The sequence below is a fragment of the Thalassophryne amazonica genome, chromosome 15 (assembly GCF_902500255.1).
Source record: "Thalassophryne amazonica chromosome 15, fThaAma1.1, whole genome shotgun sequence".
In the NCBI taxonomy this organism is placed as follows: Eukaryota; Metazoa; Chordata; class Actinopteri; order Batrachoidiformes; family Batrachoididae; genus Thalassophryne; species Thalassophryne amazonica.
The window spans coordinates 311,295-337,716 of record NC_047117.1 but is presented as its reverse complement, the minus strand read 5'-3'; the positions used below and the strand labels follow the sequence as shown (position 1 = coordinate 337,716).

At 44.1% G+C, this 26,422-nt stretch overlaps 2 protein-coding genes across 2 annotated transcripts in view; one reads left to right on the top strand and one right to left on the bottom strand.

Annotated features, from left to right (window-relative positions):
• The window catches only part of LOC117525711 (calpain-2 catalytic subunit-like), a 113,848-nt gene that overhangs the window by 71,584 nt on the left and 15,842 nt on the right, over positions 1-26,422 (bottom strand). Inside the window, exons 3-5 of the mRNA XM_034187639.1 lie at positions 23,848-23,917; positions 11,018-11,136; positions 2,941-3,074 (exon numbers count right to left, since the gene is read on the bottom strand). Coding sequence (XP_034043530.1) covers positions 2,941-3,074; positions 11,018-11,136; positions 23,848-23,917 — 323 coding nt within the window. The remainder of the gene's footprint in view (positions 1-2,940; positions 3,075-11,017; positions 11,137-23,847; positions 23,918-26,422) is intronic.
• Positions 24,484-26,422, top strand: part of LOC117526951 (calpain-2 catalytic subunit-like) — an 81,556-nt gene continuing 79,617 nt past the window's right edge. The window contains exon 1 of the mRNA XM_034189077.1: positions 24,484-24,493. The gene's annotated coding sequence lies outside the window, so the exon portion shown is untranslated. The remainder of the gene's footprint in view (positions 24,494-26,422) is intronic.

Genomic DNA, 26,422 nt, shown 5'->3' with positions numbered 1-26,422 from the left:
GAGCTGTTTTCTGGACATCTGTGAAAATTTGTCCTCTTCCTCCTGTAGGTGGCCACCTATGCAGCTTTTTTACTTTATGTATAAAATCTGGTTGAACGCAGTAATTGTGGGATTCATGTCTGACCTATTGTTTTTCCCTGAGTTGCTGCAGCCTCTCTGACACAGAGTCCCTGATTCAGCACATCAGAGAGAACAGCTCGTGGTCTTCCTCTCCTTCCTCTCCGGGCTGCTGCTCTTTGATCCATGTTTCCAAAGGACAATCAATCAGAAGCCGCTCCTTTGATCTGGTTTCTAATGACGCCAAACTGACAGCGACACTCAGCTGTGTTTGAAATGACATCGTCTTTTTATTTAGTTTTATTGTCAGTATTTCAACCTGATTTTCTGTAGATTTTAATGTGGCTGCAGCAGAAATTCCTTGTATTGTTTCCCATCATTCTGTTGGATTGGGTTTTAAACTGTTTTGAAAAATGTGCTGGAAAAGTGTTTTTCAGGTGGTGAACTAGTAACTGAGAGACGAGTCGATGAGTTTTGGTGACTGAACGTATTTTGTGTGAAAGCAGTGAAAAGTGATTGACAGTTCGGTCCACGTGGACGTCTGTTTTACAGACTGTGTGAGGAGTTTTGAACATGTGACTTTAGTTTTGACTGATGCTTCTTAGCAATCGAAACAAACCGTAACCAGCAGGTGGTCACCAAACATGGGGAGGGAGCTAGAGGGCGCTGTCGAGCAGATGATGTGTGTTTCTGAAACACTCAGAGTGCGTTGTTTTTAACAGAAGTGTGTGTGGGTCTCCAGGAAAACAGCTGCGTCTTTAGAAAACACCAGGGGCGGATCCAGCCGTTTAAAGGCCTGACGCCCCCTGCTGGTTTCTTTAGGACACCACACAGAGACTAAGATCAAACCTGGTGTTTTCAAAGTGTTCAACAAACACTTCAATCAAACGTCTTGGCCAAGTTTCGATCTCAGTGGGTTTCTACCTTACGGAAGTGTATTGCATTTACTGCATAAAAAAAATTGCAATATGCTTCCGGACAACCTGGTTAAATAAAAATTATTAGTAATGTAGCCTGGTGAAAAGATCAGGGGTATAGAGGAAGGAAATGTGTGCATCTGTCCTGTTTGATGTAAACCGCATATTTGCATTAATGTAAAATGAACAGTGTTTCTGCTCTCAGTAATAATATCCGACTGGAAGACTGGGATCAGGAGAGTAACTGTGAAATGAGTTGCACATGTACCAGCTGGTGGGTTTTGATTGGCTGGTTTGAGGCCGTGCGGCGTGGAGTGATTTGTGGAGTGTATGAGTGAGGCGGAGTTTCGGTGTTTGGCGCCGACTGAAAAGTGGAAATGCAGAAGTGGAGAGCGCGCATCGACGGGGGAGGCTCCATCGAGGAGAGAGCCCCTTCACCCTCTCACTCGGAAGACTGAGTGGACTGAGAGCAGTTTTGATGCCACACAGAGAACGCTTACCCCGGCCACGAACTTGGCAGTGGTCGCCAAACTGTTGGCTGGCGAACAGACGGAGGAGATGCTGAGTCACCGCGGCTGAGAGCAGGTAGGAGTGCCGGACAGCGAGACGGGAGAGCCCGACACGTGGCAAGTTGTTTTTGTTTCATCAGTTCCTCTCACCGTACTGGACTGTGTGTGTGTGGGGGGGGGGGGGGGGGGGGTGCATTCAAGGAGAGTCAGAAACATTGGGGATGTGATTTTTTGAGTTGGGAATAAGTCAGTCTGGGGTTTTTTTTTTAATTATTGTGATGTATTTGCCTTTTAGCAAACGTGGGATTATTTGTGGGTTTGAAAATGTGTTAATTTTTGTGGTATAAAATTAAATAAAGGAATGTACGAGGTCTGTCCGTAAAGTATAGGTCCTTTTTATTTTTTTCAAAAACTATATGGATTTCATTCATATGTTTTTACGTCAGACATACTTGAACCCTCGTGCGCATGCGTGAGTTTTTCCACGCCTGTCGGTGACGTAATTCGCCTGTGAGCACTCCTTGTGGGAGGAGTCGTCCAGCCCCTCGTCGGAATTCCTTTGTCTGAGAAGTTGCTGAGAGACTGGCGCTTTGTTTGATCAAAATTTTTTCTAAACCTGTGAGACACATCGAAGTGGACACGGTTCGAAAAATTAAGCTGGTCTTCAGTGAAAATTTTAACAGCTGATGAGAGATTTTGAGGTGATTCTGTCACTTTAAGGACTTCCCACGGAGCGAGACGTCGCTCAGCGCTCTCAGGCGGCGTCATCAGCCTGTTTCAAGCTGAAAACCTCCACATTTCAGGCTCTATTGATCCAGGACGTCGTGAGAGAACAGAGAAGTTTCAGAAGAAGTCGGTTTCAGCATTTTATCCGGATATTCCACTGTTAAAGGAGATTTTTTTAATGAAAGATGTGCGGGCGGATTGCAGCGTCGGCTCTCAGCCGCCGCGACGCTCCGCCACAGGAAAAACACCTCTGTTGGAAGCCTTGAGGACAAGTTGGAGCATGTCCAGCTGTTCAACAATTTCTCATATACTCACTCCACTGAAAGCCATCAAAAGCCAACTGGATTTTAACAAATGGTTATCAACACATGAAATCCATATAGTTTTTGAAAAAAATAAAAATGACCTATACTTTATGGACAGACCTCGTATATGTTTCCTGTCCAGGTTAACGTTCACTTACCAGGACGGCATGTTGGGAAGGGCCTAATACCCTTCACTGGAGACTGGACCCAAAGCACCCTCACATTCTGAAGAATGAGTGTGTGTGTGTGTGTGTGTGTGTGTGTGTGTGTGTGTGTGTGTGTGTGTGTGTGTGTGTGTGTGTGTGTGTGTGTGTGTGTGTGTGTGTGTGTGTGTGTGTGTGTGTGTGTGCGCGCTACATTACTATTATTAACAACAGCACACTTTCTGTCTGTGCGATTGTTACTCAGTATGTTTGTTTGTTTTACTTGGCGTAGGCCTTCTCCAGCAGGGCGCTCCAGAACTCTCTGCCCTCCTCTGAGTGGACAAACAGCAGCTTCCCGTCTCTGGTGGGCAGCAGGTCGTCCACCACCACGTCCACCCACTCGCCGTACTGCCACAGCTGCACACAACCATCACGTTAGCACGTTAGCACGTTACCTCTCTTAATTCAAATGTATTTATGCAGTAGAGGTCATCCAGCAGGGGTGGTGGTGAGTGTGCTTGGTTTCATTGTGGAAGGTTCCTGGTTTAAACCCCACCACCACCACAGTTCTCTGTGTAATGTGGAGTTGCGTCAGGAAGGGCATCCGGTGTAAAATTTGTGCCAAATCAACATGGAGCTCTTTCTTTGGACCTGCTGTGGCAACCCCGAGTAAAACCAAGGGAGCAGCTGGAGGGACACACAGGTCAGGAAGAGGTCTGCCCCAGCCCATGAGCAACAGTCAGGAAGAAACTGCAGCAGACCAGATACACTGAGGCGCCATCTGCTGTCAACATTCCATCCACACCACCAGGAACACAAACACGAACCGTTTGATGAAAGTGCTTGTGGGTCTGAGTGATTCATTCACACTGCTGAAGGTTCCACATATGATGACATCACAGACACAGTCATCATTTTCCCTGGTGAGACTCAACCAGAGACCTCATGTACAAAGACTCCTACTAAAACATGGCATATGCCAAAACCCAGAAACTGGCATAAGCACAAAAATATTCAGATGTATCAAAGTGTTAGTAGGCATGGATCCACACACATCACGTTAGTACATCCCACTGAACATGGAATTTAAATGCACATGCACCAAACTCTGCCCTGGCCACACCCCATTTAAATATTCAAATCCATTTGAGCAGGGATTCCAGATGCTGTCAGATCAGTGAACATGAACACGGAAAAGAAATTAAACAGAATGTGAGCTACAGATGACTGGGAATGACGTGGAGACACACAGGGATAGTTTATTTGGTTCCTGGTCACACAGAATAAACAGTAAAAGTGATAGTGGGAATGTGTGCGTCTGTGTGAGGCCAGAGCAGCGCGCACACGCTGACGTTAAAACAGTGAGGGGCACCGCGGCTGACAGTCTGTGACATCACAACTTTACACACGCATTTATTGACAAACACAGGGGGACAATCGGGGGCTTGTTACGAAGCTCTAGTTTCACGATCAAGAAACAAAACGAAAATAATAACAAAAACATTTTTTAATGCGCACATGCACATATGTGCCCACACTGGTTTCATTCGGGACAATTTACGCAAATAAACTCATCACACACGTGCCAGATGTGTGAAATCTGGGGTGACATGAGGGGGGTGTCATGGTTAGGGTTAGGGTTAGAATACTAAACTAATAAACCGCGTCACAGAAATGTCACTCAATTCGTGATGAGAGCAAGACAGAAAGGTGTGAGACTGAGCTGCTCCATCCATGCTGTTAGTCTGGATGAAGGAGTCACATGAAGAACCTCTGCAGAGTTTAGATGATTTTGCACATCACACATGGTTTGAACATTGGTGGAATGAAATTGTTCCCTATTAACAAAAACAAATTTGATCACATTCAGGAAACCGGCTCTCACTGCAAATTGAGCTTTAATGTTGGAATGTGATGCACCTGTTGGGAAAGTGTCGGTACACGGACCCACAACAGGGGGCGCAAATGAACGGACAATGGAGGAAGTCAAATAACAACACTTTACTGTTGTGAATGGGCACAACAAATACAACAGATTACAACAATGGACAAAATGCCAAATCACAAAAGGTGTCATGTGGGCAGGCTCGAAGATAGGAGACGTCTGTCCAAAGTAGAACCGGAACCACACAATTTCCTCCGCCACCAGACCCCGGGAATACTGGAGCCGCCAAGTCCCGAACTCCCAGGTGGCCACTGCCTCCGCGTGTCGGACCTGGTACTGCTGGCGAGGAACAAAAAAACAATTAAATGTGGGCGCGTCTGCACCCAGTAATCCGCACGGCAGGAAAACTACCTCCACCTCTCGTTGGAAAAAGAGTCTGCTATATAATGCACAAAGTCACAAAAGGTTACTGTAGAATGATCCCACAATCAGCTGAGAATGTTACCTTCCAGGTAGAGCGATATCTCAGCAAAGAGGTGGAGACGTCGTCTTGCTGATGTACCCCTGCTGATCAGGTGATTGGTAACAGCTGTTGCAGGTGATGCGTGACAGCTGTCACCCTGGCTGCTCCTGTGAGGCGGCTGCGCCCTCTGGTGCCTGGAGCCCGCACTCCAGACAGGGCGCCCTCTGGTGGTGGGCCAGCAGTACCTCCTCTTCTGGCGGCCCACACAACAGCACCTGGATGACATTCAGATGATTGTGTTCCACACAGCTGGTGGCTCGGCTCAAGGTTGACTGGCACACTCCTGACCGATCAGCCAGTTCCTGCTGGAATGCCCCTGATGTCAGGAAGCCCAGCACGGTCAGCACCTGGGTGTGCACAGATAACCCCTGGCTTCTCGCTGTATTGCACTCTGGGCCGCCACACTTCTGCGCGCAACTCCATTAACAGTGGCCTTGATAAGTGAAATCAGTTTATGAGCCAATTATCATCATTTGTAAGTAAATACTCGTGTTCCCTGAAGACACACTCTCGTCGGATTGCACCATTTGTAAGGTTCTCTAACAACGCTAACGCAGTCACTGTTAGCGCCATTATACGCATCACTGTGCTCATGTTCCACCCATATAACTGCAAACCTGTGGTTGTGTTAAATGTTCATCAGTGTGTCTCTGATGTTCCTCATCATTCTGATATGTTTTCACACTATTAACCTCTGCGTGTCTCCAGAGGAACAACAGCTGTAGAAATGTATGCACGCCAGCCAGGACTTCTGTGTGACGCACCTCACATTTCACTTTTTTTTTTCCAATTTTTATTTATACAGTTTTCAAGAACAATAGGAACAAATTGAGAACACTCACACACCCATTAGAGAGAAAAAAAAAAAAAAAAGGGGGGGGCGACGGTAGGGTTACATTATGGTCGAGAGCATGCGGTTTTATACATGAGTCTTATAGGTTAACCATTTCTTCCACCTTTGGTTAAAAATTGGTACTTGCAGCCTTGAATGGTGAGTAATTCTTTCCATCTCAAAGATTCCCGCCATAATCTCTTTCCATTGCATCAGTGTTAAAGTGGTGTTTCTCAGCCAGTTCTTTGTGATGGTTTTCTTGCTTGCAATCAACATCACTTTGTAAAGATAAATATCTTCTGCCCGTAAAACCTTCTCAGAGGTTAAACCCAAGTACATTAGGAATCTTGTAGCCGAGTATATCCTCCATTTCTTTAGCTATGGATTCCCAAAAGGGTCTGAGAATAGGGCATGTCCAAAAAATATGAGAATGACCGGCACTCGAACTACCACAGAGTCTCCAGCACTGTTGAGGAGATTTGAGCTGCTTACTTTTGATAAGTGGTGAAATAAAATATCTTATTATATTTTTCCAGCCGAATTCCCTCCATTGTCTAGAGGCGGTTGTAGTATGCTGGAAAAGGCAGACAGAATGCCAATCATCCTCTGACAAATTGAGTTGTAACTCAGATTCCCACTTTTTTTTTACATACATTGAGTCAGTTCCATTGGAGTTTTGCAAACATTTATACAATTTGGAAATAATTTTTGAAGGCAATGTTCTATATGCACCAGTTATCATCTCAATTAATTCACTGCTTTCTTGTGAAATATGAGGCCTAATTTCAGAGTTATAAAAATGTCTTAATTGAAAATATCTAAATAAGTCAGTGTCATCTAGGGCAAACTCCTTTTTTAAATGGGAAAAAGATTTAAAAACTCTTCCTTTGATTAATGTGGTCACGGCTGTGATTCCCCTATCAATCCACCTTTTGAATGTACAGTCTAGTTGACCACTTCTAAAGTTGGGAGAAAGAGAAGGCCATGTCAATAATTTATTGTCTCCTTCTAATTTGAATTTGTTTATTGTATCCCACCAAATTTTAATAGAGAATTCAATTATTGGATTCTTTTCTTTGGGCTTTCTTTTCTTTCTGTGGGCTGACTTTGTCACCCAGTCTTGATTGAGGTATACATGTGTCATAATTAGTTTCGATACTTTTCCATTTAGAACTAAATTCCGGAGAACACCAAAAAACAATATATCTTAATTGGGCTGCTAGAAAAAATTCTTTAAAATTTGTTAGGGCGAGTCCTCCTTTATTTTTACCCAGTTGGAGGGTTTTATACCTCACCCTAGGTTTTGCTCCCTTCCAAATAAAACTGCTCACTAGTTTGTCCCATTTTACAAATTGTGTATCTGGTATTTGGATTGGTAAAGAGATGAAAAGATATAATAGACGGGGCAAAACATTCATTTTAATTACCTCAATTCTGGAACTAAAGTCCAAAATTGAGTTTGTCCATTTTGTCAAGTCTCTGTATATTACCTCATTTATTTTGTCGTAGTTAGCCTCAAATAATGTTTTATCTTCTCTGGTCAGATAAATCCCTAAATATTTGATTTGTTCTGAGTCCCAATTAAGTTTATATTTTTGTCTGATATATTCAACTGGTTTGTAATTGATACAGAGAACCTGAGTCTTAGTAATATTTAATTTGTAACCTGATTTTCTTCCATAATCTTTTAGGGTTTTTATCAAGTTGGGAAATGTTTGATCAGGATTTCGGAGATATACTATTATGTCATCCGCAAAAAGACTTAGTCTTTGCTCTTCTTTAGATACCGTTACTCCTTTCAATTGGGTTGTTTGTCGTACGTGTTGGGCTAAGGGCTCAATAAATAAGGCAAAGAGAGCAGGGCTTAAACAACAACCCTGTCTAGTGCCCCTAAAAAGCTCAAATCTCTCTGTCAAGTCACCATTTATTTTAATTCTTGCCATTGGTTTATAATATAGGGCTTGTATGCACTTAATAATATCGTTACAGAATCCGAATCTTTTCAAGACTGCAAATAAGAATCTCCAACATACTCTATCAAATGCCTTTTCAGCGTCAAGGCTTACTAAGGCTAATGGTATATTTTGTTTCTTGGCCTCATGAATTATGTGTAGAGTACGTCGAATATTGTCTTGAGTTTGCCTTCCTTTTATAAATCCTGTCTGGTCTTCGTCTATTATATCAGGAAGGAAAGTCTCTATTCTTCTTGCTATTATGGAAGTAAATAATTTATAGTCTACATTCAATATAGAAATTGGGCGATATGACTCACAGTATTCCTTATTTTTCTTTTCTTTTAGTATAACTGATATGACTGTGTCTCTCCATGATGGAGGACATTTTGCGTGTTTAACGTGCGTGCATTTAACTAAGGCTTCACTTTTGTCGAAATGTTTTTTTTCATATTCCCTCAATTTTTCTTCTAATTTGGTCTGATTAAGAACTTTCATTTTGTTAATATGAGCCGTTCTAGAAATCAAATTGCCTCGCATAACAGCTTTGACAGTATCCCATATTATTATGGGCTCTATTTGGTCGTCTTTGTTAACTATAATGCAATCTTGAATTTCTTTTTTAATTTCTAGTACAACCTTTTCATTACTGAGGATGTTTGTGTTCATCTTCCATAATGTTGTCCTGTTTTGATTCTTTAAATGGATTGTTAAATGTATAGAATTATGATCTGATATATCTGCTACTCCTATTCTGCAGTCTTTAACTCTGTGTCTATCAACGGTGTTCATTAAGAAAAAGTCAATCCGGGAGTGCACCTTATGAGCTGCTGAGTAATGGGTATAGTCTTTGTCTTGGGGGTGAAGATCTCTCCACACGTCTATATGTGCCGCCTCCGCTATTAACTTTTTAAGATTTTTTGTTCTATTATTTTTATATATTTTGGTGCTAGTTGAATCCTTGGCATGGTTTAGGACAGTATTCCAATCCCCTCCACTTATTAGTATACCCTCGGTCTTTGTAGTGATCTTGTTATATAATAATTGAAAAAAATTCTGATCTCCTTCTGGAGGTGCATATACGTTAACTAAAGTGACAATGACATTATCAATCTTTCCTTTGACCATCACATATCTCCCATCTTTATCACAGTCTTCCTCCATCAGTTCAAAATTTGCAGAGTTAGTTATAAGAGTAATTACTCCTCTTCTTCTGTTATTTTTATAGGAGCAAAAAAAAGAGTTTTTGTAGCCCATCTTTTTAAATTTCTCATGTTCTGCTTTTGACAGGTGGGTTTCTTGGAGGAAAATCACCTGCGCTTTGTACCTTCTTATGTTTGTTAATAGTCTGCTCCTCTTAATTGGATTACCAAGGCCGTTTATATTAATTGAAACTATTTTTAATTCACTCCCCCCGCTCATATAAGCTGTATATCATAATAATAAGCCCCACACTAAAACTGAACCTTAGAACAAGAACAACAAGAACATAATTATTTAAACAGAAAAAATAGTAATAATACTTCTGACTTCCATCCGGTGGATTGTATATCTCTTCCACCTCGACCCCGTTGGAAGGTCCAGAGCTAATCTCCCCAAAGTGGGAGTGCCCTATACAAGGTTTGAGTGACATAAACATCTCAAACCTGAGTGTCCAACGTTATAGCGCCATCTCCTGGTGTCCTCTCTCCAATTCCAAAGTTTGAGGGGGCCGCCGAATTTATATGTTTAGCTATCTGAGGAAAATAGCTTCTTATTAATCTCGTTCCTCGTCGTTTATTTGGAACTCCTTCAGCTTGTCCTTTGCTCTTCGCGCTGCTGCTGACGCATCTTCTTTTGACTTCTGCCCCACATACTGCCACCCCTGGAGTTTTTGAAGCCAAAATTGCGCGTCGTCTTCTTTATTTGCGGCGGGAACCTCCACCTCAAGCCTGCGTCTCCTCAGCTCGAGCCCGGCTTCTCGCGCCGTACTGTATGTTCGCACACTGTCGTCCCAGTGGACACGTATGCTTGTATACGGGGTTTGAAAGCGTATTCCCCGCTCCTTCAACGCCTTCTTTACCTGCTGGTATTCCTTGCGCTTTTGAACCGTCTCCAATGCGTAATCGTGATCAAAAAAGACACTTGTGCCGTTAGACTGGATTCTCTTTTTCCATGCTTCTTTGAGGATCATTTCTTTAGTGGTGAATTCCTGGAAATTAACTATAATGGTTCTTGGGAAAGCACTGGGACGCTTTGATGGGATGCGGTGCGCACGCTGTATTTTTAAATCCAGGTCTGTCGATAACTGTAACTCTCGTTTTAGAAAATCTGAGATAAATTGTACCATTGATTTCGGGCGTTCCCGCTCGTCTACTCCAAAGATCCTGATGTTGTTTCTGCGGGATCTCGACTCCAATTCAGTCAGTTTGTCTTGAAGCCGCCTTTGTCGCTTCAAACTCTCGGTCATAGCTTGGGTCAGATCTAGTGTCGCGTCCTCCACACATCCCACTCGGGTCTCCGCTTCCTCCACTCTTTCTGACAGACCTCTCACATCCTCAGTCATTGAATCGAGTTTGCCGCTCAATTCTTGCTGTAAGATGTTGATATCTTTTCTCACTCTTTCGTTATCCTGTTTCAGCTCAGTTTTGAGCGACTCAATGGCACTAAGTAGGTCGTTCGCAGTTGTATTAATTATCGGTGAGCTAGCGCTATTAGCTTGTTCTGCTGCGCTGCTAGTTTTCGACGACGAGGCGTGTCTATCCCATGAATTTGGACATTTTCAGGTCTTCTTTGCCTCTCTTCTCTTTTTAACCCACCTTCTGCGAGTTTAACAATCTGATTTAATTCTCTAATTCCGAGTTTATGGTGGTGAAATACTATAAAAGCAGGAGAGCGAACACCAAGCACGTCCTGTCCCTACGCCATGACACCGGAAGTCCCCCACATTTCACTTTTGATACATCTGAATGTTGGCTTGGAGACGGACGCCACGTTTTTGTGTGTACGCAGCCTTTGAACATGAGGGCCCGGGTCTCTTCTCTCACTACAGATTACAGTGTCATCTGCAAACATCATAGTCCATGGAGACTCCTGTCTGATCTCTTCTGTAGCCCATCCATCACCATTGCAAACAAAAAAGGACTTAGTTTTCAGGTGAACCTTATTTAGAGGATTTTTTTTTTTCACCTGGAAGTGGAAGATCCCAGCGTATTGGGAAGTGAAGCTCTGTTGTGGAGGAACAACTCGGGCCAGAATCTGAGGGTCGAGGGTTAGAGAGGCAATGGCAGCCAGCAGCCAGCAGTCACCTGGAACAAAAACCACGTACAGAAAAAACTTCAACTTCACTTTGATCTAAATTTGATCCTTAAAATTTCAGATCATTACAGAAGAGGATTAAAGCCAAAACAACCCAACAGCACTTTGTGTTCTATTCATGAAACTGCGGTCATTAAAACCTTTGACCTTCTAAGAAGCAACAATGACTCCAGTGGCCATGAGGACTCTGCAGTTAGTAGCAAAGACTGACTGACAATGAGAGAATATGAGATGAGCTCGTGTTAACTCACAGGTCCAGTCTGTACAGGAACCTTTGGGACATCTCGTCATGGCTGGAGATGCATCAGGTTTGTGGTATGAACTGCAGAATGTCTGATTTCAGGGACTGATCTGGGATCAGCAGCGTGGTGCCTTAGTGGTTCACACTGTTGAAGGTTCTAGGTTCCTTTCCCACCTGTGGTTCTTTCTGTGTGGAGTTTTCATGTTGTCCCCGTGTCTGCGTGGGTTCTCTCCGGGTGCTCCGGCTTCCTCCCACATCACGCAGGTTGGGTGGATTGTAAACTTTAAATTGTCCGTAGGTGTGCGTGCGGGTGTGAATTTGTTTGTTTGTCTGTTTGTGACCCTGTGACGGACTGGCGTCCTGTCCAGAGTGAACCCCGCCTCGCGCTCTATGACTGCTGGGATAGGCTCCACCCCCTCGATCCTTAATTGGAGTAAGCTTTTGAAGATGAGTGAGTGATTGATGTCTGCAAGACAAAGCGTACCGGTGTCGAAGACTGAACAGTCCGCCCTAAAAAGTTGGTCCTCCTTTTGCATCTGTGCATGTGTCATTTGGGACCACAGCAGCACGTCTGAGGCAGAGTCTCTTCACCCAAAGTAATCAAATGGATTAATGGGATTATCAAAGGCCCCGTCACACATAGCAAGAGTCTGCCAGAGCCATGCCTACACAGCAAATACTGCCATAACCTGACGCAGTCGGGAGAAAAACGGGTGTGGTCAGCCGTGTCAGAATACAGACAGACTACCTTGTCCAAAACATATGCAGATGACACAGACTGCCATCAGACAGCCAAATTTCTGGATGGCAAACAGACCAGAGCGCTGTGTTCCTCCCTTTTCACAGGACATCAAAGAACAACCAGCGTATGGACCCGAGTCACGTCATGTGTGTCCATCGCTGCCGTCACTCACTTCCTCACTCACTCCTTCACTCGTCCTCTTTTCTCCAGGCTCACTGACCTCACATCTGTGTGTGTGTGTGTGTGTGTGTGTGTATGTGTGTGTGTGTGTGTGTGTGTGTGTGTGTGTGTGTGTGTGTGTGCACATAAAAGTGCTGTCATGAGGAAATGACCGCTCAGTGTGTGTGTGTGTGTTTTCATAATAAGCCGCTACATGTGTGCACACACGTGCGCAACCGGCACATGTGCGTGCATGTGCTCAGCTATCAGTGGATGTCAGGCCAGGCACCTGGAGCGGCTGGACCCGCAATACGGACTCGCAGACTAGACTTAGGTGTGGAGGAAATCATGGTCTTTAATCCAGGCTCGGGTTTGGTACACAAGTAATCAGTCACAGCGCGGCAGAGGTACAAACAGGGTCAGGCTGAGACAGTCATACACGAGCAGGGTTCAGAGGCACAAGCAAACACCGACATCTGGGATGAAGCAAGAGGCGTGGTTGAGGAAAACAGAGCAAGGATCAGAACACGGTAATACAAAAAAGACAACAATCTGGCAGGGAAGTGACGGACTGTGGGGTTTAAATGCAAGTGAACTAATTAGTGTGAAATGAGGGACAGGTGGTGACAAGGAGGTGCACGTATGGAACAGTCTAGAAGGGGGCGTGGGTAGTGAACAAAGATAATGCACAGACAAGATTGTGAGGAGGGGAGTACACAAACTGAAGTAATACACAAAGACACGTGAGCTGGTGCAAGAGTGGGAGTGAAATGGGAACACAGAATCAAAGTGAGGAAAAAACATAATGGCAGGTGCAGGGCGTGAAGTGAACCTAAATAACTGGGCGTGAGACGAGGAACGAAGACATGATCAGAGGTGCCGAGTGGAAATAAATGACAAAAACAGAACTAAAACGGAAATCAAGGGCAACAACAAAAACAACAAAACAGGCATGAAAACGATAACTAAATAATAAACCATAAAAACACAGACTGAACAAAACCAGAACGGAACTGAAACATGACCGAAGTATAAAAGTAACAAAGAAAGAAAGTAACAAAGCAAAAATAGAACATAGAATAAACACATGATGAAAGTAACAATTAATAAAACAAAGCTGGGCAGAAGGAGATGAACCAAATAAAGAGGGAAAATAAGGACTGAAGCCGGGAACTGACAGTGGACAGTTTTACTGTCAGCAAAGGACACCTTTACTTAAACACGTTTACAGTGAGCGTTCCCGCTACACTCCTGGCAGCAAACTCCACCCCCCCCACCCCCCCACCCCCCAACACAACTCTACATGGTGATTTATGTTTGGCGTTGGCGTTTCCAGCGTCCCACCACAGGCTGTGTGGTCCTGGCTCCTGACGCACTGCACTGCTAAATGTTCCTGCAGGTGAGATTCATGTTTCACATGTTGTCATGGTGACACAGGTCCACGTCATACATCCAACAGAATTAAAGGGGATCAAGCAATAATTTGTTTATTACAGCGGTGAGATCTGTTCAGCTCTCAGCCTCTGACATGAGGTGTGACAGCGTGCGCAGCTGCTCGCCAGCCGCCATGGTGTCGCAGATCTGATGGGCACAATATTTCACATTATTTATGTCGTCCATGGGGAGGAATATTATCTGTACTGTGAGGACTATTATGGATATAACAGCCTGTCCAGATCTGCAGCACCGTGCACTGTGCACTGTGCACCATGCACCATGCACCGTGCACCGGAACAGAAATCCGACACCTTTCAGATGTGCACCAATTGATAAGTCCAATACCACTCTGCGTGATTCCGGCTATGTGTGACGGGGGTATAACCATCAGATGATAAAGGTAAAACCTCTTAAATCATTCTAAAGTCAGTTTTAAGCAGAAATGAGGCGAAATTCCGTGACACTTTGAGATGTCCGACACGCAGTGAACACATCAGCTAGCAGCTCGTGTAGCTGTGGCGCTCTGATCGCTTCCTCCATCTTTTATGATTAAATAATGTTGAATTGATGTGGAATTTGTTGTTGTACAAAAGCTTCAGATATCTGTGGCTGAGACAGATGATGACTGGAGGCAGTTTGAAGCAGAGACGAGGTGATAATCAGTGGACCGTGTCATCAGCGGGGACTGATTTTTAGGGGGACCTTTTGGTCTGCAACACCAGCCTGGGTCATCCTTTGGCTTGTCCTTGTTGATATAGCATGTTGTGTTTCTCCAATTTCATGACTAAACATCTGATCAACTTGGGACAGTTTGCTTGGGACTCCGACGAGGGCGGTCGCATCTCCTCCACTCTCCCTTATCTCTGTTCTCTCTGTTCTCTGCCTTTAACCTTCAAGTCCCGACTTCACCAGACTGTGAATTCCTCAAATTATATTGGATTCTGGATCTATTGGACTACTATTGGATTAACCATGGAATTGATCAGCTGGTCTCTGAAAGCTATTGACACCATTTTTTTTTTACAACAAGGTCAGGACTGGGGGATCCTACCTGCCCAGATGGAACGTATCCTGCAGGCTATGTCCTCGACTCCTGGGGGTCCTGGCGTGTTGCATGCTTGATGCCTTTCTCGGTTGAGGACGTCGAGGATTTATTCATTTTTGGTATCATGGTAGCAGGGCTGGTACTTTTTGGCTTATGTGCTGCCCTGATCTACCGGAAAATTGGCAAGACGGCGGCATCAAGAACCACGGTCCCTCTCTTGTCCGTCATGATTAACAAGGTTGGCAAGGCAGTGCATTCTCAGACTGCAATGACTCTTGAACTCAGACGCAAATTGGATGACATCTTGGAGGCCGGTGAATATTCTTAATTCATAATTGGGATTTGGATGTTCAAGTGGAACTGTTAAAAGTGTTTTTCACTGCTCAACCACAACACTCCAGGCTTATCTAGCCTCAAGGACAAATTGCCCACTGTTTTCCTCCAGAGGAATGTCTTCAGGCTCTGGTGAGATTATTCGGCTCCTTCTTATCTCAACCCACAAAGACAATAAACTGACAGACTTACACATGGACAAGACTGAAGCATGCTCCATTTTTCCCTTTACCTCCCTTCCTGCTCCCCCATCACTCACCCCATCCCGGCCACCGCTCACGCCACCCCTTCCCCCTCTGGGGGCTGTGCGGTTTTTAGCTGCGGCAGGTCCCCGTTCCCCCCAAGCTAGCGGTGGCACGACTCCAGTTGCAGCGGCCTTCACCCACTTACCTCAATTCGGATGATGGACTGCTTCAAGTTTAGTACACATAAACAATGTCAAATGTATATGTGTTATCTTTAATTTTGATGTGTGCCATTATTACGGTAACTAGTAATAATTGTGGATTAATGGCTGTATCTTGTCTGAGGTAATTGGAGTGTAAACGTAATTGCCCTCTTTTGGTATCAATAAAGTTGTCTGAAGTCTGAAGTCTGATCATGGCCCAGACCGGCCACAGGCCATGTTTGTATGATGATTTTGTTTTGTTACAGCAGAGGTCCTTAACATGGCTCTCTGACTGTAGAAAGACAGAAGGCTCTGAGGGTGCATTGCGTGCTGTGTCTTTTTGGAGTCTATACAGTCTCTCTCTTTTACACCTCACATCCAGCAGCTGGCAAAGAGACTGAAAGTGAAATTAGGTTTTTACTTTAGAATCAAGTCTTGTCTGTCATTTGAGGCTAAAAAGAGATTGGTTGCATCTACTTTTATGTCTGTGTTGGATTACGGTGACGTAATCTACATGAATGCTTCTGTTCAAAGTCTGCGTGTTTTAGATTCCGTTTATCATGGTGCCTTTAGGTTTGTCACCAACTTAAAATCTCTAACTCATCATTGTTTGTTGTATTCTCATGTTGGTTGGTCAGATCTGTCTTCTCGAAGAAAAAGCCACTGGCATCTTTTAATTTACAAATGTATTTTAGGTTTGCTTCCCTCATATCTCCAGGTTTTTATCAGCACAAAAGCCGCAGGTAGTTATAGTCTGCGCTCCCAGGATCTGCTGTTACTGTCTGTTCCTAAGGTCAGAACAGACCGGAGAAAGAAGACTTTTAAATTGGCCGCGCCCTTCACCTGGAACAACTTACAAAATGACCTGAAACTTCAGGAGCTGGTCTCTTTAAACACTTTTAAAGCACTACTACAAGACTTGGAGGCTGAAACATCAGTCTGTAGATGTTTGGACAGATGATCACATGATGCTTATTTTTAACGTTTCTTGAGTATCAGTGTATGTTTTTATCCTGTTTGTCTCTTTTGTTTGTGTTAACTTTGTGTTTTTGCTGCCTGTCTTGGCCAGGACTCTCGGAAAAGAGATTTTCAATCTCAATGGGCTTTTCCTGGTTAAATAAAGGTTTGATGATGATTTCTGCTTTGACAAAAAAATAAATCTCTTTGCATCTGTATGTCTGACTCCTGAATGTTCCTTCATCGCCTGTCTGATTTTTTTTTACTGACATCATCACAGAAATTCAGTAGTGGTTTTTGGTACATCTAAACCATGCAGCTGCCCGGGACGGCATTTATGGGCAGCGTCACCGTGGGCACGTGCACTCTAAAACAAATAATAACCTGTGCCACAAAGCAGTTTTCTTGTCACTGTGTATGGAATTGGTAACTTGATGCCCCCCTGCTTGCTGTGAAGGACAGTACACAGAAGCTGTGTGAGAAAGGGGAGGGGTGTGTGGGGGACAGCTCACCTCTAGGTTTCTCTAAGGGACAAGGGTGAGGGATGGTTGGTGGTTTAAAGTCAGTGACACCTCAACTTTTTTCCAAATATGCACATTTCTTTCATAATATTGTAAATATGGGCCGATAATTCCTGCACGTTTTCTGAATTGTGTGAAATGGTGAATAAAAATAGGTGATACAAAATGATTATGTAGTCACCCAGGTGAATTGGTTTAGTCTTGACTTCTGGTCGTGAGTGAGGGGGAATCTGTTGTTTGTTGGGTGCCAAATAAACAGAGATGGACAGAAAACAGTCAAAGCCATCAGGTGCCCAATTTAGGAACAAAGAAAAGAAGAAAACAGTTGTATAAAGGTGTTCTCACTGTACGATGATTATACCCATGTCATGAATGAAGCACTAATGTTATTGGTGGTGCAACACGTTTGTTAGCCTTTTTGGTTTGCTTATACAACAATAATTCAGTCTTAACAAACACAAGATCTAAATTCACTATGAAATTGTACTCAATATGTATTCAAATATAGCAAAGATTCATCCCATCCTGTCTATGGCTGATGCTGAGACCCTGATTCTGAGACCCTGTCAGAAAAATCTCACCAACAATGGACACAGCAGATTCAGATCCCACTTGTCTGGCACTGCTTGCACAAGCTCACCAACTGGCGCAGCATGAAGACAAATTATTCACTCTTCATACCAGCCTCAGTGAACTATCCAAACAACAAAACCTGCTCCTCTCATCCCTCAGCACGCAGGTGAGCCAGCTCCTGAGCCGTTTGGACGTGCCACACCCAAGCAGGTGTTTCAGCACACGTCACCAGGCCTGAGGTTGCAAGATCTCTCATGCGCCTCCGACAGGGCAGACAGTGGGTGACGGACTACGCCATCGACTTCCGCACCCTGGCCGCTCAAAGCAAGTGGAACTCCACAGCGCTGTCAGACGCTTTCGTCCAAGGACTCGCCGATGAAGTTAAGGATTGGCTGATTGCTGTTGACCTCCCAGACGATCTTGACGCATTAATCGCTCTCGCCATAATGATCGACAGACGGCTGATGGACCAGCGCCGCGATCGGGTTCATCCTCACGAACCGCGCACACAACTCCCCAACCTAAGATCGGAATCTTCGCTCACCGCAAAACCAAGTGATGCGGCTCCTCCTGGATCAAGAAAGAAGCAAGAGGATTCTATGCAGCTGGGACGCGCCCATCTGTCAGCAGAAGAGCGCCGCCGACGTCAACTTGAGAGACGCTGTTTCTACTGTGGTCAGCACGGACATCTGACCGCATGTTGCCAGGTCAGGGGTGCTCCACAAAATAAGCCAGCAGTCCGGGTGAGTCGAAACCAGATTTTTTCTCCTTCAAAAAACTCTGTTCAAGCCACGCTTTCTGGTAATGGTCATTCAGTTGTGTTGCCAGTTTTTGTGGATTCAGGTTCGGATGCCAATTTACTCCACACCTCTTTCGTCAGAGATCTGAACCTGAGAACACACAGTCTCTGGCGCCCTCTAGAGCAGGGGTGGGCAATCATGTGCCATGAAGGGCCGAGACACGGCAGGTTTTCCTTGCTACCAATCACCTCAGCAGGTGATTTCATTGATGATCAGGTGTTTATGTTCAGGGGAGAAGCTCACCAGAAACCTACCTGCTGAGGTGATTGGTTGCAAGGAAAACATGCAGTGTCTCGGCCCTCGTTGCCCACCCCTGCTCTAGAGGTTAAAGCGGTGGATTGCAGTATTTTGGGAAAACTCACTCACAGAACTCAGTCGGTATGTTGTGTGGGCCGCCAGAAGAGGAGGTACTGCTGGCCCACCACCAGAGGGCGCCCTGCCTGAAGTGCGGGCTTCAGGCACGAGAGGGTGCTGCCGCCACGGACACATCTCTTGACAGCTGTCACCCATCTACACTACATCATCTCACTCCATAAAGACCGGATGTCTTCTCCACCTTGTTGCCAAGATATCATCTACCTGTGAAGGTAATTCTCTGCTGTATCTAAAACTGTGTCATAAGTCTGAACTCTTCTGCAGCCGTTTTTCTGTGGTGTGCCTTATCTGCGGGATTGGCATTTGGTGTGAACAGCGACGGCTTCGCTTCACACCCAAACCAGATAAGTGGTTTAACAGGAGCTGCACGAGTGTGTGTTTAGAGGTGGAGGTGACTTCCCACCTTCTGACTGTTTTTGTTACTGGGTGTGCACACACCCACATCTCACTGTTTGTGCTCCTCCTAAGTCTCTTCCGCCGCATTGCAGTAATGACTGTCCCATTGATTTATTACCTGGTTCAAATCCCCCGCGGGGAAAATTGTTTTCCTTGTCAGGTCCTGAACGTAAAGCTATGGAAGAATATATCCAGGAATCCCTTGTGGCGGGTCTGATCCGTCCTTCATCTTCACCTGCGGGTGCAGGGTTTTTCTTTGTGGGAAAAAAGGATAAATCCCTTTGTCCATGTATTGATTACCGGGGTCTTAATGATGTCACAGTTAAGAATAAATATCCCCTTCCATTAATGTCCTCAGCTTTGGACTGTTAGAAGGGCCAAGATATTTACCAAACTAGAACTTCGTAATGCCTATCATTTGGTGAAGGCGACGAATGGAAAACTGCCTTCAACACCCCGACTGGCCATTATGAATACTTGGTTATGCCCTTTGGGCTTACTAATGCACCTGCTGTGTTTCAAGGGTTGATTAATGATGTACTGAGGGACTTCCTAGATAAATTTATTTTTGTTTATTTGGATGACATTCTGATCTTCTCCCCCGATGAAGACACACATAAGTGACATGTCCATACCATTTTGCAACATCTGTTAGAGAACCAGCTATACGTCAAGGCGGAAAAATGTGAGTTCCACAAACCCACTGTGTCTTTCCTGGGGTTTGTGATATCTGAGGGGGGGATTCAGATGGATCCAACCAAAACGGCAGCTGTAGCGGAATGGAAAACTCTTCGCAATCGCAAGGAGGTCCAACGGTTTCTAGGCTTTGCCAACTTTTATCAAAAGTTCATACGAAATTTTAGTACCGTGGCGGCTCCCTTACACAATCTTACCTCCATTCACCAGGCATTTCTCTGGTCTTGTGAGTGTGAGGAAGCTTTCCGGGAGCTAAAGAAAAGGTTTACGTCTGCCCCTGTGTTGCTCCTCCCTGACCCCGGTCGGCAGTTTGTGGTCGAAGTAGATGCCTCGAATGTTGCGGTGGGGGCGGTACTTTCACAAGTTAGTTCCTCTGATAATAAAAAGCATCCTTGTGCATTCCTATCCAAAAAGCTATCTCCCGCCGAGCGCAACTATGACATAGGTGGCCACGAGCTGTTGGCCGTTAAGGTGGCCTTGGAGGAGTGGCGTCACTGGCTAGAGGGGGCCCAGTTACCATTTCTCATTCTAACTGAGCACAAAACCTGGAATAGTTATGCACGGCCAAAACACTTAATGCCAGGCAAGCTCGATGGTCACTGTTCTTCAGCCGTTTCAACTTCACACTCTCCTACCGACCAGGCTCTGAGAATGGCAAGCCAGATTCTCTGTCACGTCGCCGGTTCGAGTCCGGGGACCACATCTCTTAACCACAAACTGTACTTCCCTTAGCGTGCTTTGTTTCTGCCCTCACATGGGGAATAGAGGATAAGGTCAAGGCAGTTTCGGAAGAAAAGCCTGTGCCTCAAGGGTGCCCTGAGGGGTTACTGTTTGTGCCACAGACAATCCGAGGTGAGGTTATTCGCTGGGTTCATGATAGTCAGTTTACATGCCACCCAGGCATTAGAAAGACTAAGTGGGTGATACGTCAATGCTTTTGGTGGCCCAGTATGGGCCGAGATGTGACTGACTATGTTAATGCCTGCCATATTTGCGCTGCCCAAAAATCATCCAATCAGAGACCATCCGGCGAGTTACTTCCTCTCTCAGTCCCCAAACGTCCGTGGTCGCATATAGCCATAGACTTTGTCACCGGCCTTCTGGTTTCGCAAGGTCACACCGTGATTCTTACAGTTATTGACCGGTTTTCCAAGATGTGTCATTTTTTGCCTCTCGCTAAACTCCCCACAGTCAAGAGGACCGCTGAGGTTCTGCTTCAGAATGTGTTTAAGCTGCATGGATTTCCGCAGGATATAGTGTCCGACCGGGGCCCTCAGTTTGTGTCCCATTTCTGGGCTGAGTTTTGCAAATTGATTGGTGCAACAGCTAGTCTTACATCCGGGTATCATCTACAGGCCAATGGCCAGGTCGAACGTGCTAATCAAGAACTGGAGAAGGGACTTCGCATTCTAGCATCCCACAGTCCTTCAAACTGGGCTGCACAACTTCATTGGGTGGAATTGGCCCATAACCAACTTCCGACCTCAGCCACCGGTTATTCCCCGTTCCATGTGGTACACGGTTATCAGCCAGCTCTGTTTTTTTTACCATGGACTCATCTTCTTCTGTCCCCTCTGCACTAGCTCTCATCCATCGCTGCAGGATGATCTGGGACTGGGTTCGGCGAACCTTGCTCAAGACCTCCTCCTCATACAAGACAGCAGCAGACCACTATCATTCTCCCGCGCCTCTCTATGTGCCCAGCCAGCGGGTTTGGTTGTCGACCTGGGATCTGCCGCTTCGGGGGACAGTTCGCAGGCTCGCGCCCAGGTTTGTGGGTCCCTTTTCCATCACCAAGGTGATCAACCCTATGTCAGTTCGTCTGCGTCTCCCTGGGGCATTGCGGGTCCATCCTACATTCCACGTGAGTCGGGTGAAACCTGTGAGGACTAGCCCTTTGTGCCCTCCGGCCAGTCCCCTGCCGCCCTCCCGGTTCGTGGGTGGGGGTCGCGCCTTCTCTGTCCGCCATCTCCTGGCTGCTCGTCGTCGGGGCCGGGGCATGCAGTACTTGGTGGATAGGGAGGACTATGGTCCTGAGGAGCGTTCCTGGGGGCCATCCCACTTCATCCTGGATCCGGCTCTCATCCATGGCTTTCATGCCTTCACTGGCTTCCTGTCCCAGTGAGATCAGATTTTAAGGTTCTGTTACTAGTCTATAAAACTGTTCACGGACTGGCACCTCCCTACTTAGCTGACCTAATTAAACCTTACGTACCAGCCTGGGCTTTGCGTTCTCAGGGTGCAGGACTACTTTGTGTCCCTATGGTGAATAAGAAGTCTGTGGGTCACAGAGCTTTCTCTTATCGTGCCCCTGTTCTGTGGAATGATCTCCCTGCATCAATAAAACAGTCAGATTCTGTGGAGACTTTCAAGTCCAGACTTAAGACACACTTATTTTCCCTTTCATATGGCAGCGTACTGGTATAGTATGTTACTATGCTTTTTACTCTTTTAATTCATTTTATTAGTAAACGGAGCGTGCCGCGGCCTCAACTTTCCCTAAAGTCTGGGTCTTTTAGTGAAGCTTAGGGCTAGTGGCCGGTGATCACCTTAGTATTTCTCTGCTCTCCTGTTGATTTAATGCTAATGAATTATACTTTAGGTGTAGTTTTTCCAGCCGACTGATTGTACTCTTTTTCTCTATGTTCAAGGTACTGATGATGTTGCCTGGGATTGTGGGATTGATGACTGCAGACCGCAGGGTGCCAGACTAACCATGAGGTGCCAGGCCTGAAGCTGATGCTGCACGCTGCAGTCTGCATTTGGAATGGACCCGACCTGTGGAATAAACACCTGCATGGACTTCATCAAATGGCGCATCTGTTATTGTGTTATGTTCTGTTTTGTAAAACTTTGTAAAAATCTTGTTACTGTTAGCATGGCCCAAGCAGAGGGTCACCACTTTGAGTCTGGTCTGCTTGAGGTTTCTTCCTCAAATCATCAGAGGGAGTTTTTCTCACCACTGTCGTCTGTGTTCTTGCTCTGGGGGTTAGTAAGGTTAGACCTTACTTGTGTGAAGCACCTTGAGGCAACTTTGTTGTGATTTGGCACTACTAAAAATGGTCAGAGAAATTGTCAGGCTTTTTAAAATGATTATTTTACACACTGCGAAATGACATAAACTGAACTGTGTCAGAGGGATACACTAATCATAATAATCATAATAATAATATCTGTGTCACCTTCTAACCAGGGTCCACAGTTAATAAAGGGACCAGCTCCAGTTTCAACACGTCAATCACTTATAATAAACTAATAAACTATAATAAACTAATAATAATAATAACAACAATAATAATAATTGTAAATTATTCATCAGACATTGTGAAGTGAATTGGCTGAAGCTGAGTTCCAGGTAAATAAAATAATTCTTTAACTAGTGCAAAAATAAATTGCTGTTATTTTTGGGTGGATATTTTAGAGGAGAAATCTCAAACATTAAAGTACTAATTAATGTGCATAAAATTAACACATGCTTCAATAGAAGAATGACTCATAGTTGCAACAAAACTGTTCCAAGTTCAGTTATTATTTCTATCCGTCATTTGGGTTCATGTTGGGCCTGTAATTAGCCAACAGAGTTTTAATCTCTGTGCGGAGCATCAAAGACCAACATTTTCCGTTTGCTCCAACTCTATCTTGTGACAAAGTGTAGTTTAACCAGTCAGAACTAAATGGGGCAGTAACCAAGGAGCTCATGGCTCCTCACTGAAAGACAGGTTAGTAAAGCGTCTAATGACATTTAGCACGTGAGGCCGTGTTTATTCAAATTTACATTTCATGGATGTTTTGTTTCAGAGTTTTATTATAGCCTGCTGTCTTTTGATGTCAGTTTCAATTGCAATTTCAGGGACACATCTGAAATATTAATAATAATAACAAAATTATTAAAAATGTCAGTTTGTGCAAAATTTTGTGTGTGTGTGTGGGGGGGGGGCTCAGAGGGGATCTCGCCCAGGGAGTAATTCAGTGTAGAACCACCACTGTAGAAATTCCACAACACTCGTGAATTAAAAAGAATGAAATAGATTTTCTCACCCAGAGCCCCCTGACAGATGTCCGTCCTCGACGCCCCGTCCACAATGAACTGAGGACTGGAACACAGCTCCTGATGGACGAGACAGAAGGACAGTTAATCTCTCACAAGGACACTGAGACACAGAGAAGGAGGAGGACGCGGGCCGTCTGTCTGTGTCCAAAGGACATCCACAATAACAGCAGTCACACGTTCACCCCCAAGAAAAGACAAGAAGTCGAAACCGGTCCTGATTATCCGGTTTGGGACCAGAAGCTTCAGGCCAATTTTCTGCAACAAATAAAAAAGGTGAAAGGAACAGAGGTGCTCGGAGAGGAACATGTGACAAAGGAAACTGCTGATATAACAAGACAAGTCAGAGAAAAACAAGCCACCTGGACCAGGACCTGTAAGGTGGATTAACTCCAGAGGAAGTGAACGTCATGATGATCTGGATAACTTTACGTGACTGTTCACTCGGGAGGAAAATGTTCTTTAACGATTCTTTATTGTTTATTCTGAGCAATCTTACTTTGTCCTTTTGTTGTGGGACAAACTGAGTCATTTTTATATCACACAATTAGACTTCAGCTGCTTTTTTTTTTTTTTTTTGGTTTGTGGATTATTTTTACCTTATATTTTCGGTCGCATCCGTTTGTTTGTTTGTTGGTTGGTTGGTTGGTTTGTTAGCAGGATTACTCAAAAAATCCTCAACGGATTTCAATGACATTTTTTACCAGGGTGTATCTTGGCCTAACTTAGAAGTCATTAAATTTTGGTAATGATCTGGAACACGATCCGGATCCAGTAATTTTTTAAGGATTCTGTATCATTGCAGGATTGGGCTGATTTCAACATTTTTGCATCTAACTTCAAGAAGACGGGTCACAAACGCTGAACAAAAATTAAGTTACAACACAACAATAATTTAGCATTTGTTTCTCCTCATTGAATAAACTTATTAGAAAATTAAAAAAAACTTGTGTAGTTCATGCAGTTTCTCTTTATAAATACATTTGCTGAAGATCTAAGTGTTTTATCCTTAATCCTTAATCACAGAAGCTGTGTGATGACGTGAGCAATGTCAGTGTCCAATCGGAATTGGTTCACCGTCACATAGTTTTCCAAAATCTAATCGTAGAGCAGATTCACCTCACGTGACACACCAAAGATTGTTTTTATGAGTGCTGTGTTACTAGTTGGCCTGTTTGAATAGCCCCCTGGCTGCTCCAATGCGCCCTGTGCCATTACACACGGCAAAAGTGAAAGTGAGCAGATGGAGCAGACAGAGAGCCTCTCATACAATCTCACGTGCTCAAACAGTGTGTGAGTATCAGGATTGCTCGACTAGTTTTCCTGTGAATGTTACTGGATAAGCCTGTGGCAAGCTCTCTCGCTACGGTGTAAAGCACTGTTTACCACATCAATGGAGCAAGGGGGAGGGGCCGATCCTCAAACTGAATGAGCCTCAAAGTGAGAATGTTGCTTTCAGAGCAGGAGAGAACAAACACACAGTCAACTTCATAGTAGAAGTTTGTGATGTGACCTTTGTGTAATAGCAGACAGAAATTGCTTTGAGATGAAGACAAACAAAACGCATAGACCATTTTGTATATATTGTTCAAAATATGCATTTGTGTTTATTGTTTGAACCTTTTTGTTGTACAGTCTTTCACACAAGACCTCAAATTACCTTTATAAAGTGTCAAAACCGTTGTTTATTATAGTTTGCTGTGTGTTTTGAATAAATGCATGTGAAAATTATTTTCTGCTTTACTTTTTCCTTTCTTATTTCTGATTGTAAACCTTTATTACACTTATAAAACACAACTATAGCATATATATTCTGAAAGTACAGGTTGGCCTGAAAAAAAGAGACATAAAACATGATTGTGGGATGCAGGGAGAGCTTTTAACAGCAATAATAAAACATTTATGCCAGGTGAGTGATCTGGCCAAAAAATGCCCTCAGACCCCAGAGGGTTAACCACTAAATCTGAAACATGACGGTAGATGCATGAAACGACGTTGAATAAGTCTCTTTGCCAAAGCGTATTCCATGTGACATCAGTGACCCTATGGCCTTGGTGGAGGTTTGCACTCTCCGAGTGCTTCTAGTTATTTTATGATGTCTACTGATTCTTTTCAATTTACTTCTGCCAAGGAGCTCAATTTATAAAGTTTTGATTACACTCAACATAGTTTTCATAATATTGAATATTATATTGAGCCAGATTATTTTTTTCTTAAAAATATTATTCGTCATTGTAAATACTTTATTGTGGATGAGTTTAAGGATTATTCTTTGACAAATGGGATATTCTCTATTATACACTTTAATAGTCAAAGTCTTTCTATGAACCTTTCTAAAATTCAGGACTGTTTAAAAATGTCCAATAAACGTTTTTCAGTTATTGTAGTTACTGAGACTTGGTTAAAAGATGAGCATGCTGACACTGACCACCTTGAAGGACATGATTTTTTTTTTTTCCACAAATAGGATGAAAAAACAGGATGGTGGTGTGTTGCTTTACATAAGTTAAAATAATCAAAGTAAAATTATACAAAATATGTAATTTTCTTTGAAAATGTTATGGA